The sequence below is a fragment of the Lycorma delicatula genome, chromosome 1 (assembly GCF_047948215.1).
Source record: "Lycorma delicatula isolate Av1 chromosome 1, ASM4794821v1, whole genome shotgun sequence".
Lineage (NCBI taxonomy): Eukaryota > Metazoa > Arthropoda > Insecta > Hemiptera > Fulgoridae > Lycorma > Lycorma delicatula.
In genome coordinates this window covers 338,800,888-338,818,465 of record NC_134455.1, presented here as the reverse complement: position 1 = coordinate 338,818,465, position 17,578 = coordinate 338,800,888, and the positions used below count along the sequence as shown (strand labels likewise).

Here is a 17,578-nt window from a genome sequence, read left to right as displayed (position 1 = left end):
TTCTACCTTATCTTTTTTACTAAGACCTCTTCTGATGTCATCCTTAAAAATCCTCTTTACCTCCTCTTCCTCAAGCTTCTTTTAAATTCCACAGATTCATCTGACACCTTTTCTTTAGATTTTTAGACCCCCAATCTACATTTCATTATCACAAAATTATGATCGCTATCAATGTCTGCTCCTGGATATGCTTTGCAGTTGACGAGTTGTTTTCTAAGTCTTTGCTTAACCATAATATAATCTATCTGATACCTCACAGTATCAGTAGGTTTTTTCCATGAGTATATTCTTCTATTATGATTTTTAAACTGGGTGTTGGCATTTACTAAATTATATTTTGTGTAAAACTCTATATGTCAGTCCCTTCTTTCACTCCTTTTGCCCAGCCCATATTCACTCACTACATTTCCTTTCTTGCCTTTTCCAATACCTACATTCCAATCTAAACTATTATTAAATTTTCATCCCCTTTTATTGTGTTTAATTGCTTAGTCAATTTCTTCATATACACACTCTACCAATCATCATCATGGACACTTGTAGGCATATAATGTTAAAAATCGTTTTCGCCTTAGATTTTGATTTTATCCTATTACAATGATTCTATCGCTAAGCTTATTAAATGCTCTACTTTCTTCCCTATCTTCTTGTTCATTACGGAAATTACTCCTCCCTGCGCTTTTATTCTAAAATCACCTGACCGAAGTCGTTTTCCTCTTCCCACTGAAACCTCGCTAATTCCTACCACATCTAAATTTAACCTACCAATTTCCCTCTTTAAATTTTCTAACCTATCAACCTTTTTTAGACTTCTAACATTCCATGCTCCAACTCGTAGAATGTTATTTTCTAATTTTTTGGTGTCCACTTCCTAAGTAGAACCCACTCGGAGATCCGAACAGGAACTAGTTTACCTCCAGAATATTTTACCATAGAACGTGCCTCCATCTTTGTTACATGAAAATGCAGACCTACATTTTCTTGGAAAAAAAGCAGCTGTAGTTTTCCATTGCTTTCAGCTGCACAGTACTCAGAAGATTGAGTGATGTTGATATGACCGTTTAACTCTTCCTGACCTACACCCTTAACAACTACTGGAAGAGCTGCTGCCCTCTCTCAAGAATCATTCCTTAGTCTGGTTCTCAACAGACACTTCAGATATGGTTGCATCTTCGGTCCAGCTACTCTGTATGAATGAGCACTCTAGTCCCCTTTCCATCCCCAAGGTCTCATGACTCATAGAGGGAGTGATCTAAATAAATATAATATTGTGGTGTAATTATTGATTTTTTATATATTATTTATATATAAATATAAATTACTTTAGAGAAATTAGTCTTTTTAAGATTCATAATATTCCTCTGTAGTTAAATTATATTTCGATTTTATTAAATAAACTACATAGTAAAACACATAAATAAACAATAAAAAATTCAGGTAGATATTTCTTATCTCAACATTCTATAATTTTTTGTGAAAGTACGGTCGTGCGAAACCGCACCCCAATCATGAATAAAGTAATTCTGTTAATGCATAATAAAAATACTAAAATAATGATAATTGTGTATTAATTTACAAGAGCGCTGCTATCTGTTACAGTTTTTATAAGAATGTTTCCCTCAAACATTGTTAAATGGTTTACCAAATTGAAATTTTTTTTGTATTTATATATATATTTTTCTAATATATTTAATTTTGTCGTCTTTGTTAATTTCTAATATTTTTAAATTTGTGTTAATATCATAAATAAAATGTTTATTGTTTATTAAATGGTATGCCGTATTAGAAAAACCTAATTTATAATTTTCGTAATTTCCATAATGTTCAATAAATCTAGTTTTAAAGAATCTGTTTGTTTTCCTAAATAAATAATATCTTAATCATTACATTTAATTTTATTAATTCTACAGATTATGTGGTTATTAGGTTTGTATGCTGGTTTAAATATTTCTTTAATGCTAAGTTTTAGTACGGTAGTTTATTCTGTTTTGATTGTTGTTTTTCATAAACATTATTAATTAAAGTAGTATCACATCCATTTTCAACCTATCTTTTATGATGTTTATTTCATTATTTAACTTTTCATTGTTATTATGTGTGTATTTGACTGCTATATTAATCATATTTTTTTGTTAATTTTATAACACAAGTTGATTTGATTTTTTATTGAATTATTATATTATTAGATGTACGTTTGCTATATACTGATGTTTCAATTTGGTTGTTTGTTCTTGTTCATTTCAATAGCGACATCTAAATAATTAACATTCTATTATTATCTATTTTAAACGTGAATTTTAAATTTTCATTACAAAAATTTAATTTGTTTAATAATATAAGAGGTTCATTTTTACTATCAGGTTATATATGAGAATGTAATACAGTGTCCACAATAACATACAATGTCTATGTTAAAACTTTATGTGTGAGTACTGATTTACTCTCAAAATTCTGTATATATTTCTGACATAACAGCTGACAGTGGAAATCCCGTAAGTAAGGTATTTTTTTTTGTGTATAATATTTGTTATTGAATTCAAAATAAGTTTGTTGACAAATATTTGTTATAACAGTGATGATACTTTAATAAATTTTAGATCTTCTTGGCTACTTTTTAATTTATTTTTTGTTATTTTCATGGTATGGTTTATATGTATGCTATGATATATGTTAGTTATGTCACAACTAACCATTCTAGTGTCTTTACTTACATTTGGGGTATTCCATTTCAATTCAACAAATTTTCAAAAATTTTATTGCATTGCTACTTTTGATTTTGTTGATATCTGGTAACTACCAACCTTGTAGAAGCCAACAAATATTATTTTATATTGTAAAAAATCTTTTTCTTGACTATTTTCTAACTTGCCAACATGTATAAACAGCCATTTTCATCACTTTTTCTATGAGCTGTAGCATTCTTATTTTGCATCATTCAGAGGTTAAAAAACGATTTTTGGAAAAAGAAAAGATGGAACTTCATCTTAGTGTACTCAAAATTCAGTTTGTTACAAAACCAAATCTTGTAATGTTTAATGAAGTTATGTTTACAAATTGTTTTTTCAAATTTTGGGCTCAAAATAAATAATGAAGGGCTTAAAGTAATAGGCCTGTTTTTTACCTTTTAACTCTTAGGTACTAGAAGTACATAATAAAAATTTGGACTGTTACAGTCCTTCGTTTAAAAAAAAAAAATGGCCGGCATATTGTAAGATTTTAAAAATGTCTAATTTTTGGGGCCCAAAAACCACAAGTGGGACAGGTGGAAAAAATCTGAAACGTTTACAGCAGTAAGTACTTTTTATGTACTTTAAAACCATATAAAATTAACTCTGTTACTAAAAGTGGTTGATGAGTAATGAAGCCATCAATCCCAATAAAAACACTGTTCCTTCTAACTGTGAACAATGTATCCAAAAAATTCACAGCATGTATTTTTTCAAATAATGTAGGTCTACTATACAAAATATTTTGAAATGTCAATAATGAGATAGCTTACATTCTAGACAGTTTGTTAATTAAAGTATGACTCATACACACAAACTCGATGTTTAAACACATAAGTGAATAGAGTTGCATGGACATGAATGTTTGTGTAATCCTGAATGTAAATATTGTAGAAAGCTCAGTAACTGTTTTGATTTCAGTGTGGTATGTTGTATTGTTGCAAGTGTTAATACTGCGGTTAGGTAATGTACACTTTTTTAAAAAATAATTTTATTAGCAGTAAACTTCTCTTCTATGTCATATCTTTTATTTTTAATTTTATTAATTAGTTATTTTTATTTTAGTTGTACAGAAACTGGGATAAAACAAAGTGAGGTGAAATTGCTAGTTTTATAATTTATACTAACTGTATTGTTATTCCAAGAACCCTTGCACATTTTATAAAAATGGATTACGAAGTGTTAAACTGGCATTCACACTGAAACAGTATGTCACAAATTGATTTACAATAGATCTTCAGTATTGCACTTTATTTTAGAGTTTATTGAACAGCAAATAACATAGATACCTTTAAGAAGTGGATGTACTGAAACAAAAAATATCTGTGATTTTCATAAAACCAAATATTTAGATAAATATTTTCATATTAATGGGAAAAGTTGCTCTGACCCATTTAGCTGTTGCACTAAACCGGTTAAGAAATCTTTTCGAGAAATATCTTTGACTCTTTCAACAAGCAATCTAAATTTAAAATTAATTCCATGCAGAGCACAGTGTATAAAATGCTTAAACAAAATACAAAAAGCAAACATGATACAGAAAGTGAACCGGAGGAATGTAAAGATATATTTGAGCCTCAATGTGTTATACTAGTAGAGTTGGTGAATAAAGCTTGTTCAGCACTTGACATTTCCCCCATTAAGATTCAACAATTATCAAGCAGTGCAAAGGAAACAATTTTAAAAAAAGTTACAAAAATAGCCTAGTCAGTTACCAGTAAATTAAACAATTCCTGTGATTTAAATATTTCTACTGTAGAAACCAGTTTAGTACCTCAAAATTATGCTGATTTAGGTAGGAAATATGAAGAATTAATCATTAAATTAAAGGATAAAATGAAAAGTTATATCAACCCAAAAAAATTAATAATTTAAGTTTATTACCATGGAGTTGGAATGTTCAAAAAATTCAAAATGAGTTTAGTGTTTTGTCAGTATTTAGCCAGTCAATCTAAACAATTAGTTAAAACAAGTAGAATTTTACCACAAATTGGCAAAAAGAAACCCAGTCACAAAATTGATGAAAATGTTATTAAATGTGTCAAAGATTTTTAGGCTTATCATAATTTAAAAATTGGTTTTTCAAAATTTGCTGATTTAAGACCTAAATTTTATGTTCTGTTTGGTGGGTCACCTGACCCACCAAACAGAACTCTCTCTCTCTCTCTCTCTCTCTCTGTGTGTGTGTGTGTGTGTGTGTGTGTGTGTGTGTGTGTGTGTGCACGTATATCACCCATTAAAGTGTAAAACTCATATTATCTGCTCTAAAAATGAAATTTGATTATAAAATTCTTTTTTCAACCATGGTTATGTGATATAGAAAACATGCATACTGTCACAATCTGAAAAATGTCCAGGGACTAATGAAGTGCTCAGATTACTGCAAGAGAGCTGAGATGATTTTGATTCGGTTTCTGTTGATTGTTGTGAACTAACTATTCAAATTCTTCCACTTCAAGAGTACTTAGATAAACTTACTGAAAATTTAAACAATCTAAAAAGGCATCATTTTGTTGCAAAGAAACAAACTAATTTCCTCAACATTAAAAGGGAAAACTTGTTGGGAGGGTGAATGAACGTATTATAATGGGAGACTTCTCTAAAAATTTTCCTTTTGTGATACAGAGAGAAGTCCAGTCATATATCACTGGTCAAAAACTTATGCCTCAGTACATCCATTTCTCACATAAAAGAAGGAAAGTTACAATACCAAAGTAGTGAATTAGTATTTGAAGCACAATACTAGATCGTTCTTCTGTTTCCAAAAGCAAGTTATAAATAAGGTAAAAACACAGTTACCACAAGTTAAACAATTTTTTTTAATTTTCTGATGGCTCCTCAGCCCAGTATAAAAACAACAACAAAATTTCAGAAATTTGTGCTACAATCAAGATTTTGAAATAGCAAAACAATGCCATTCTTTAATGGCATTTTTTTGCCTCATACCGTGCAAAAGGACCTTGTGATGGTATTGATGGAACTGTAGAAAGGACTGTGACTAAAGCAAGCCTTTAAAGGACAGTCAACAATCAAATTGTTACACCTTCTGAAATGTAGAATTATTGCAGACAATATTAAAAATATAAAATTTACTTTCTGCTCTAATAAAGATGTTCATGAGACTGAAGAATACCTCAGTTCTCATTATCAGGTAATCTCGACAGTCCCAGAAACAACAACCTTTCACAATTATGTACAAGTCGGAAATGTATTCTGAAAGTTCAGGTGATCTCTGAATCAGAAACAGTTATGTTAGCATCGGTAAACAAGAACACATTAGTGTTTTTGATTGCTTTATAGGTTTACCAAAGCCAAAATGTAAAAATTATGTCTGCTGTGTATACAATGGCAAGTGGTGGTTAGGCGAAGTCATTGAAGTCAAAATACATGAAAATGAAGAGGAATATAGAATACACTTTTTCCATCCGCAGAATCCTGGTACTTCATTCAAGAAATCATTGAGGGATAATCAAACATGGGTTTAACTGGAAAATATTTTAAAGATTCTCATGCCTTCAAAGCTTTCTTTATCAACTACTGGAAGAGGACAAATCATTACACCAAAGACGAATGAGTACTTATCATTCTACTCAATAAAAAAATGGCAGTGGCACTAAGTTATGTTAATTAAGTTTGTTATCAAAAAGTTCAAGATTTATTCATGAAAGTTATGAATAAATTCCATTAGCAGGAGTAAAGCAAGGTAAAAGTGAATTGTACAACTTATTTAATGTGTTTGAATTGTTTATCATTTTCTAATTATTATTTACCATTCTGTAATTGACTATTTATTAATTATCCATTTATTCATTCTAATGACTTTAGTTGTAATTTTTATAATCCAAAGAAAATACATAAAATCAGTATTTTTGGATGTTCTTTATAGTTAAAAGGAAAGGTGTTTTTAGCAGTTTTGTTGGCTCCATTACTCGTCAACCGCTTTGAGTAACAAAATAAATTTTATGTGGTTTTAAAGAATATAAAAAGCACTTACTGCTGTAAATATTTTAGATTTTTTCCACCTGTATTACATATGGTTTTTGGGCTCCAAAAATTAGACATTTTCAAAATCTTACAATTCAGCGGCCTTTTTTTAAATGAAGGACACTTGGTAACACTCAATTATTTGTTATAAGTACTACTAGTACCTAAGATTAAAAGGTAAAAAAAAAAAAAAACAGGCCTTTACCCTAAGCCCATCATTATTTATTTTGGGCCCAAAATTTGAAAAAACAACTTGTAAACCTAACTTCAGTAAATATTACAAGATTTTGTTATGTAACAGAATGAATTTTGAGTACACTTAAGATGAAATTCCATCTTTACTCTTTCCAAAAAGCCCTTTTTGACCCTCTGTATGATTCAAAATAAGAATGCTACAGCTCATGAAAAACGTGACGAAAATGATGTTTTTACCTGTTGGAGAGTTGGAAAATAATCTATTAATCAACAAAAAATTTTTTTTAAATTATAAAAAAATATTTTTTAGCCACTACAAGGTGGGTTATCATATACCAAATATATATATGAAGTTATCAAATACCAAAAATATCATCAAAATAAAAAATAGTGACGCAACAAATAATCATTTGTTGAATTAAAATGGAACACCTCCATTTATTATTTAAGCTTAATTCATAACTATTATTTATATTAAATGTATTAGGTAAATTTATCTTATTCCTCAGAATTTTATCTATTATTTTGGATATAACAGAGGCATTTTTTAAAGTTTGCATTCAGATATCTAATTTATGAATTTTTGGTAATCCAGTTAATTTTGGATATAATCTAGAATGACATTCAAAAAAATTTGCTGCAAATGCACTTATATATTTTAAAAAAAATTACAGGACTGAAAATGCATCTGCTGTGTTTTCACTTGAAATAATTACCAGTAAGTTAGTTATTCCCTTTATAAAAAAATCTATCTCTGGAATTTATACATTCAGAATGCACTTTGCAAAAAATACTTAAAAGAAAAACCAACATCAATTCCCCTTTTGGGGAAGCACTTTTAGTAAAAAATTTCAACGGTCAATAGAATTTTAACAACTTTACTGGAAATTTTACTTTTTCATTCTACACAGAAAACAAGGAGGTTTGAAGGTTTGATTCTATTTCCAGCAAACTGTATTCTATGGTTTATTTCCTAAGAATGTATTTTAATATAAGATCTCGCAGGGCAAAAAGTAAAAACACAGAAAATATTTAACAGTTTTTATGCAAACAATTAATTGGAATTTTGACGCAAGTTCTCTCCCAAACAACAGATAAGATCTATTACCCGGAGATACAGGAGGTAATTCAGCTCTTTATAGATATGACATGAAATAAAAAACATGATAAATTTATGGTATATATCTATAATATATTAATGGTCAATTGATGAAACAACAAATTTTTGAGGTAGACTGTACAATAAAAAAAAAAACAAACTAAAAATTAAACGTGTAATAAATTTTGGTTGGTATGTTGGTAAAGTCATATAGCTACCTGATTTTTCATATAAATTTTAAAATACATTCAATATAAAAGCTGTAAGAACACTAATCATTGTGCATTTACTGCAGTAAGGTCTTCTCAATGAAAAGATTACTACAATGACATTAAAGAAGTAGAAGAAAAATGTAGTGAGACAATAACTTTCAGAACAATGTACAACCACTTTTAATTATTGCATTTTTATTTTATGAGCTGTTAAAGATCAAGGAGTAAAAGCACCGAAAGATCTAATTTAAACAGTTTACAAACTGATGTGAAATGATTAGAATAATAATTTAATAAAGAAAAAGTTTGGATAGAAAATAGTGTACTATTTTTTTTTTACAGCTAGTTCAAATTGTGGTGCAAAATTATAAAAGAGTATTAATTACAACAAATTGCAATAATTAATAAAATAAATGTTTACAATTTTTATATTGATGAAAATTAAAAAGGTAAAATTGCCAGGTAACTCAGTGATCAAGTCTTTTTATTTATATTTTTTTCATTCTTATTAAATGCAAGTACATCGTAAATGAATATGACTTGCAAGAAATAGTAATAACAAGAATAATTATGAAATAATTTGCTGTAACGTAATAATTAAACACTAACTTCAATTACAAAAAACAAATATGAGACAGTTTACCTGTGATCAGAAAATATAATAGTGTTTTACCTGATGAACAGTAATTTGAAATTTATATAGAAATGCATGGCAAACTCTAAAAAAACATCTATATTAAAAAAATATAATTAAATATAATAAAGTTACCATTTACATCAATTTTCTTGGTCAAAAAGAAGTTGCTTTGTTTAACTGATACCCATACTACTATCCTGGTACTTACATACATCCTATAATACTATCCTGGTACCATACATTATTATAGTTCCTCTAAAATAGATAGTTTTTTTTATATTTGATAGTAGTACTGCACCCATACATTATTATTTCATAACTCATCACAATAGTTAAATTATCAATAATTATACATGAAAAACTTACTTACCTAATAGGCCGTTTCATTATATCAGAGACATTGGATTTCTGCGGCGCAGAGACATGGTGTGCAGGTGCAGTGTGGTTATGGTTCATGAAACTTGAAAGAACCGGTGAGGGTGAGGAGTTGCGATGAAATCCATTGATGGATGTTGTTCTACTACCCCCACCCCCACCGGAAATCGGTTTAATACTACGCTTCACCCTACGTCCAATTCCTGCCTTATCCAATTCAATTTCCCTGGTACTAAGAAAAGATTAAGTAATTAGCAGAGATAACAGAATTAATCATTTGCACAAATAAGACTTAATTTTAATTTTTCTCATACTGACACTTCACAAATACAAAGAAAATAAAACTTGAACAAACATGAAGTAGAGATTCATAGCTTATATATATATATATATATATATATATATATAAAAATGAATGTTTGTATATTGGTTTGTCCTGTATGCGTTAATATGCCATTCATCCCATTACGATGAAACTTTGGTGAGTTATTGTGGGCACGCCCATGAAGGTTTCTGTATTAGTTTGAACCCGCCAGATGGTGCTGGTATCGATATTTCCAAAAATTATATTTATGGTCGGATTTGGCTCAGAAAGGGGGAGGGGAAATGGAAGGGGAAAGAGGTGAAAAGGAAATGGGGGAAATCAGGGAAGAAATAGGGAGCAAGGGAACAGGGAATGGAGAAATGGGGAAAAAGTGAAAGGTTAAATTGTGTGAAGTCCCATAATGTTCAGTTTTTAATGATTTAACAAACTTTCAATTGTGTTCATTTACTCAAGCCTAGCAATAGTGAAGCATTGCCTCAGCTAGTATACTATAAGTAAATTATTAAATGTAAATAATATATACTCTTCCAGAGTAATTAATGAGATCTGATCAGTTGATCTTAAACTTTTAATGTATTTTCTTGGTTCACAAATACTATATGTACTTCTGGTTTCAAGTTATGCAACAAATATTGTAAACTAAGTAAAAAAAAAAAAATTTATTTGAGTTAAAAATAATAAAAGATTTGTGTACTTAATAAAATGTGTGGAGATCCAAGCCATTTATAAAAATTAATAACATTATTTGTTGTTTGGCTTTTTTTAATAACTTTCACTGAAAAAACTTACAGCAAAAGCAGTATAACATTATGCCACACACAAAATCTCACTTCGTGCAAACATAAAATATTCATTAAGTTAAAAAAAGAGCTGATACTTTTTGTATCAGATTACTATACAAACTCTAATGTATCATTCTGAAATACTATCAAATTAAACTTCACCCACATTTGTTTGGTATCGTTGGTGTGTGAATGCGTATAATTTTGGATTCATGTTTGTTGCGTGCTGATGTATGTTGATGTGCGAGTGTGAGGTAGTGGGGATTCTTTGGTGCGTAGTTCAGTGCGTGGTGAGATATTGTGAAAGACGGATGTGTGTGTGTGCGTCTTAAGCATTCATAGTGTTAAAATGTTACAATATCTTGAATATTTAAATGTTACATAGTATTATATTGTCTTAGTATTCATTACAATAAAAATGTTATACAGTCCACTATTGTGTGTGTTCATTTAGTGAAAAAACAAAACAACATTGTTCCATGAACAATGTGGCTAAATATCTCTAATTTCATTTTTTATAACGTATTTCTCAAAATCAAAATATAATTTCTACTATCAGGTGTAAATAACGTTTTTATTGAATAATGTGATATACATAAAACTCCTCCATTTGTGTGCATGTGCACGCACACCCATATGCACATACACAAAAAAAACAATCAAACGCACATACACAAAAAACAATCAAACATACACACACCAGCCAAGTGCTTCTGTATACAAATTTACACTATAAAGATGTAACAGTTGAATTCTACATCAGCCTTCATGCCATGCAGCTTAAACTATAGAACATTAACAAATGCAATAAACATATTTATGTTTTAAAATAACCTTAAAATGAGGATTCAGATTCATTAAGAAACTACCAAAATTTGAAAAACTTGATAATCAATAAAATTAAAACATTAATAGCCAATCAGTATCATTAGTAACCAATCAGTGCTTACTGACAAAAATGGTTTATGGAGCTTGGATATAAAGTTGTGACTTATAAATTAGGTTAAAATTATTCAAAAATAAGTGCTAAGCATTTTTTATATCAGATTCTTTCTATTAAATAGATGATCACAATCTATATAACAATGATTAGTAATTTAAATAAACATTCTTTCTTGGCTCCAAATAACTGAGAAATATTTCCATGTGTTCTGCAAGGAACTCATGACAAACTTTCACTATCATTTTATCCATATCAATATCTTCACCACGGCTTACTGCTATTTGCAAACCAAATAAGCAGTGATAGTTTTATATGAATTAAATCATTATTTGTATTAAAGTAATTCTGATTTTTTAATGTTGACAATTGTAATTTGTATTGTATTTGTTGAATGATGTTTGACAACAGCTGACAGAATGAAAAATTCTTTTACAGAAAATAAATTCAATATTTTTACTGCATTTCATTTACAACATGTACCCCCATAAATGTACTTAAAAATTTTCTTATGCTCTGACTTTTAGAATTTGTTCCTAACATAATTGGAATAGTAGAAAAAAGTCTCTGTTACTCCAGTTCAAAAAATAAAAATCCATATTTATTCTTATTATTAGTAGTTATATTCAACATTAAGCTTTTTTTAATGTTTTTAAATATTTAGTGTTAGTTTTTCTTAATATTAGTCATGTCTACGAAACATTTCATCATTTTCTGATGACTAGTTTAGTAATAACAGCAGTTAAAACAAACAATTATTAGTTTTCTCAACAAATAGGCATTTTTTAAATAAACTGGCAAATATTTTTTTAATTCCTAGATTAGTTAAAATAATACCACTTGAGTTCTCTTCTAACTATCAGGCAAAGCCCTTTCGTATATATTTGTTTCTTTTCTACAGAATTTTCTCTTACTTAATTACTTCATCTATTTTTCTAATAACAATATTTTTTATCTATCTCAATTCATATATCCTTAAAGTTAACTTTGCATTAATGATTAAATTTACTTAAGTAAAATTTGTATAAAATAATGAGCAGAAGACTAAATAGTTTTCAGTGTTTATCCCTAAATTCAAATGTGTCCCCTGGTTTTTACTGATCTTTATCTTTTTACCAAATGATCCATTCTTTTTTTACTTCTCCTTTTTAAATTCAACCTATTATTTATTTCCTGGGTCTTTCTGTACGGTTTATTTGAATTTAAATTAATGACATTCCTTTTTAACAAATCTAATCCCATTACCGCATTGCAATCTATTTCTTCTGTAACATAACTTTTCACATTTAATGTGTCCCAAATAAAAAACAAAGACCCTTATGAAAATAAAAAACAAAATTTTCTGCATTAATTGGTGTTATACCAGTCCAATTAAGAATTATATCAAACTTAGTTTGAATAACCTGCTAAATTACTGACAGAAAGTTTTCAAAAACAAATGTATTTAAAAAAGAGACAAGCTCTAATAAAACTTTATTTATTAGATAAATAAATAAAATAATAATAGCCCTGTATCAGAACAATCAATCATAATTACCAGTTTTTCTTGTGCATCTGTTCAGCAGCAGCCATCCTTTGTCTAGTAACATCATAAACATCCTCATTTGCTTGGACTCGCATCTTACAATGCAAAAGTCCAACATTTTCCAAACATCTGAAATAAAAGATTACAAAAAATTATTCCTTTTGAAAGTGTATTTTTTGTTCTTTAAATTTTATATTTCAAACATAAAGAAAAATCCATTCCTGAAAGAGTAATCCTATAATTTTGACAACAAAAAATACCAAAGCAATTTAAACAAATATTATAATATTTTCTTTTAATGATTTATCAGTTTTTTTGTTTTTTTTTTAGCTTATATCACTATTTTCAATTGAGTACCTCCAAAATTTCCTCTGAAATGGATCCTTCTGTTTAATATCTATTCAATAATCCATTAACATCATTTTTAACTAATAAAAAATAAATCACAACAAAAATAGGTCTCAGATCTTAAGTAACTCTCAAATCAGCAATGTGCAGTGCTATTTTATTTAGATAAAAAAACAGAACAGTAAAATAAAAAACTGCATCAATGCAATTGGTGTTCAGTATACAACCTAATGATCATTACTCAATTCATAATTCAAACTGATATGATAAGATGATGAGTTGAAGACTACATATAGTTTTCAGTATTTATCCCTGAATTCAAATGTGTCCCCTGGTTTTTACTAATCTTTACCTTTTTGCCTAATTATCCTCTATTGTTTTACTTTCTCTTTTTCAAATTTAACCCATTATATATTTCCTAGTCTTTTCCCTATAGTTTATTTTAATTTAAATGAACTTAAATGAATTTGTGTCTCAGATGAATTTTAACAATGAAATTAGAATACTATAATACAGATTTAATCAAAATGAAAGTAATCATTATTTTATTCAAGTATACACACAAAAGTTACAAAATAATAATCAGATACTGAATCCACTGGGAATTATATTAAGATGTTTAGTTTACATTGCAAAATAATAAGTGTTTCAATAAAATGACAAATTATCAAATTAACAGTAACTCAGTTGTGGGGTAAACAAAGTATATTAATAAAGTTACTTCCTGCAAAAATATTCTGAAAAAAGAAGGTAATAATAAAAAATGTACCTTGGCAGGAATGGTAGTGTCTCAGCCTTCCATTTGGAGGTTGAATCCCAACCAGGCATGACATTTTCACAGGCTACAAAAATGGTGATTTATCTCATCCTCTGAAGTAATACCTAATGATGGTCCTGGAGATGTAGGATGTTGAAATTTTGGATTTAGGATTGTTGTAACATCCAGTTGTGTACCCCGCTTTTGATTACAATCAAATGAACCAAAAGTGTCCCAAAAAGCCCTTAATCCAAAAAAAAATTGAATTTTGGACTTTTCCTTAACTGCAGTAATAAACCCTTGTTGAGAGCTTTTCAATGATCTATCATAAGTGGTACTTATTTTCACTGGTTCCAGAGTTATAGCGAAATGAAATTTTAATTAATGAAATATTTGAATCTTATAACAGGAAAGCACAACAGTTCGAATCAGACTTCAGAATTTAAATATATTGATTTATTAATAACTAACCTCTGATTGTAAACAAATTTTTATTATAAATAATAATTCGATAATAACAATAAAAAAATATGAAAAAATATCAGAAGTTATTAATGAAATAAAAATTTATGCACTTTTAAAAATGTGTATATGTAAATTTAATAAGCGTACAATCTGATGTGGACAATCAGATTTTTTTCATACCAATCTAAAATTCTGAAGTAAAGAAAAATACAAACTACTTTAAACAAAAACACATTTTTAAAACTTTTTAAGTTTTAAAAATCAAAGGCAAACATATATTTTGTTTCATAGTTTCTCTAAACAACTGCTTCATATCATTTGATGCACTTTGTTGGCAGCAGAATTCAACAGTTAACTACCTTTGTTACCCTTTGTATTTAGATCTCTTAGGTAACAAAACCATACAGTTCTACAAAAGCTGGTGTAACAAAAATATGCAGTTTAACACTGCCTTTAAACTTTTACTCCTTTAAACAACCCCAACAGATTCGCAGTACAATTTTCAAACATTTATTGCAATTTCAATCAGTGTTTATTGAACAATGTTATACGCTTCTCTGGGTAATCATCATTTTTCAACTTAACTCTTTAATGTTCAGGAAGGGGAGTTCACCCACTACTTATTTTTACTAGTTTAATGCACGTTGAAACAACCTAACAAGCCTGTAAATAAATAAATAAATTTACAAGTTATTTCCCAGATGCAACAACAGAGTTAAAATCAATCACTGCATCGAATAACCCTTTATACAACACTTACAACACTGTAAGTGTTGTATAAAGGGTTATTAATAATACCTTATTATTCCTGAAATGTTGCCCTTAGGATAATAAATCAAATATAAATATAATTATATAACTTACATATATTATACAAATATTTATTCCTGGAGAGGATTTAGTATTATTTCACTTATCAACTCATTCATCATATTTTCTTGTTAAACTATTTGTAAAACTGTTTAAGGCCATCAAAGATTACCTTGATGATGTCTGTTGTATACATTCAAAACTTCCCTGTGGCCCTTCAATATCTTCATTACTCGTAAGGCTAAAATTGAAGCCAGCTTCACCCCTTGCTGACTGAGAAGACGGCAATGACAGATGCTGCAAAAAAGAAGTAGTTGTTTAATAAGTTATCAGTAGACAAAAAAACATAAATCACGCACAAATAATTTGGTAGAAATAAAACTTTTACAGTCAGAATCAACAAATTCTGAAAAAAGTAATAAAAAATTACCAGTAAAGATTTTGGTTTTAATCAATTTATTACTATTATCTGATAAGTTGATACCATGCAATAAAATTTATTTTCTCTATGTAACTGTTTATCGATTTTTATTCCCACTGTCTGAAGTCCATTATAGCTTCACCACAGACATAAAGTAACATCTATTCAAACGCAATGGCTCAAGGAGAAGAACATTATTGCTTATCTTGGAAAAATCTAGAAATTCTTGCCACACATATTCCCTCTTTAGGTTAACTCTCTTCCCTCCCATTCTCCATTCAATGAGTAGATATGTTAAAGATAGACAGGGATATAGAGTGAGAGTGAGAGACTGACTTCTTTTACTTGTACATAGTTCAGAATAACGCTTTATTATCTATAACACAGATTAGAGCATAATGACATCTGTTACCGATCACAATACATTACCCTTCCCACTCTAAATCCCACAAAAAACTTTTGTTTCTATGCACCATGAACCATTTCACATCTTCCTAAATACAGTTTGTCACTGCAATATAAAAATTATTTCAAAAACTTATTTCATATTTTACTAGTCTGTTCCGGCTATACTGGAATGTTTAATTTAGCTCTTAATGAAGCAAAAAAGACAATTCAGTGTAATTATAAAACATCCACACATACATAATTCATTTATACAAACATATTTAGGGGCAAGGAAGAATTCAATATTACATTTTACTTTTGAATCAGGAAATTTTATTTTTTCATAACTAAATTTAATTGTTGCTGTTTAACTGTTTATTTCTACTATTAAACAGTTATTTCTACATTATTACTTGTTAATTAGTAAACATTAACAAGTATTCCATAAAATAAAATAAGGACTGTTTATTATTAATCTAAAAAGATTGTAAAAATTTTTGTTTTGATTAATGAATTTTTTACTGCCTTAAATTCAGCTATTAACATCTCTTGCCAATTAAAGTGCTATTATTTAAGCTATAGTAGACTTTAATACTTTGCTACATTTTCTTTCTGCTTCATTCCTTCTGAATTAAAAAGCGTTTTTACTACTTATTCTACCCGTTTCCTACACATTTTATATGCTCTTTTAACAATGATCATCAGATTTACAGAGGTCTCTATTTAATCAACTAACTTTTACATCTCTTTCTAGGGAATGCAAGAAATATATCAGCACAGTCAAAAAAAATTTACCCATACACCCTTACTCAGTTAAAACACTTTTCCTATGGGCATCCTCAAAATACAAACATTGTCCTGAGTTCAGTGTCGATGTGGAAGGATGCTTGCTGTTCTTTCAATTCCCTTCATAATTGTTTTCAAAACTTTACAAATTTACACGTTTTCATATTCCCATGCAAACAAATATAAACAGATCAGAAGATAAGTTTTCCATTAAGCTTTAACTTACTTTTGAGGGGTTACAACACATGATTTTATTTTCCAGCTATAATTAATAATTTATTTCTTTATTATTTTCTCTCTGCATGCCTGCCACAATATAATGCAAAACCTGATATAATCATTGTCTACCTACTATGGCATTAGTCTATCCGAATATTAATTTTTCGTTAAACAACTTTATTTCAATTAATAATTAATTTGAGCTGGAACAGAATAATTAAGTACCTGCTTGTAATACATTTTTCTCAGAAGCTATCCCAAATTTTATTACAAAATTACAACTAATTATTATTATTTATACAGAACTTCACTAATACATAAATTCTATTTAAACTAAGAATATACTTACATTTTACTCATTTTTCCTCGAATGAAAAAGTAAATTTTTCACATTTACTTGACTGTAAATTAGATTGAAGATTATATTTATATATATATCCATCAGTTATATGTGTGTACACAACCAAAAAGTGTTGTAACCACAACAGCATATTGAACTCACCCATCCCTCACTCAATAAATTTGAGGGGTTGTAGGGACTGTATTGTAAAGCTTACTTTTTAATGGAAAGATTAATGGTGGTCA

At 28.6% G+C, this 17,578-nt stretch overlaps 1 protein-coding gene across 1 annotated transcript in view; it reads right to left on the bottom strand.

Annotated features, from left to right (window-relative positions):
- The window catches only part of Su(Tpl) (Suppressor of Triplolethal), a 164,503-nt gene that overhangs the window by 46,506 nt on the left and 100,419 nt on the right, over nt 1–17,578 (bottom strand). The window contains exons 3-5 of the mRNA XM_075382271.1: nt 15,353–15,477; nt 12,813–12,929; nt 9,224–9,460 (exon numbers count right to left, since the gene is read on the bottom strand). Of these exons, the coding sequence (XP_075238386.1) occupies nt 9,224–9,460; nt 12,813–12,929; nt 15,353–15,477 (479 nt within the window). The remainder of the gene's footprint in view (nt 1–9,223; nt 9,461–12,812; nt 12,930–15,352; nt 15,478–17,578) is intronic.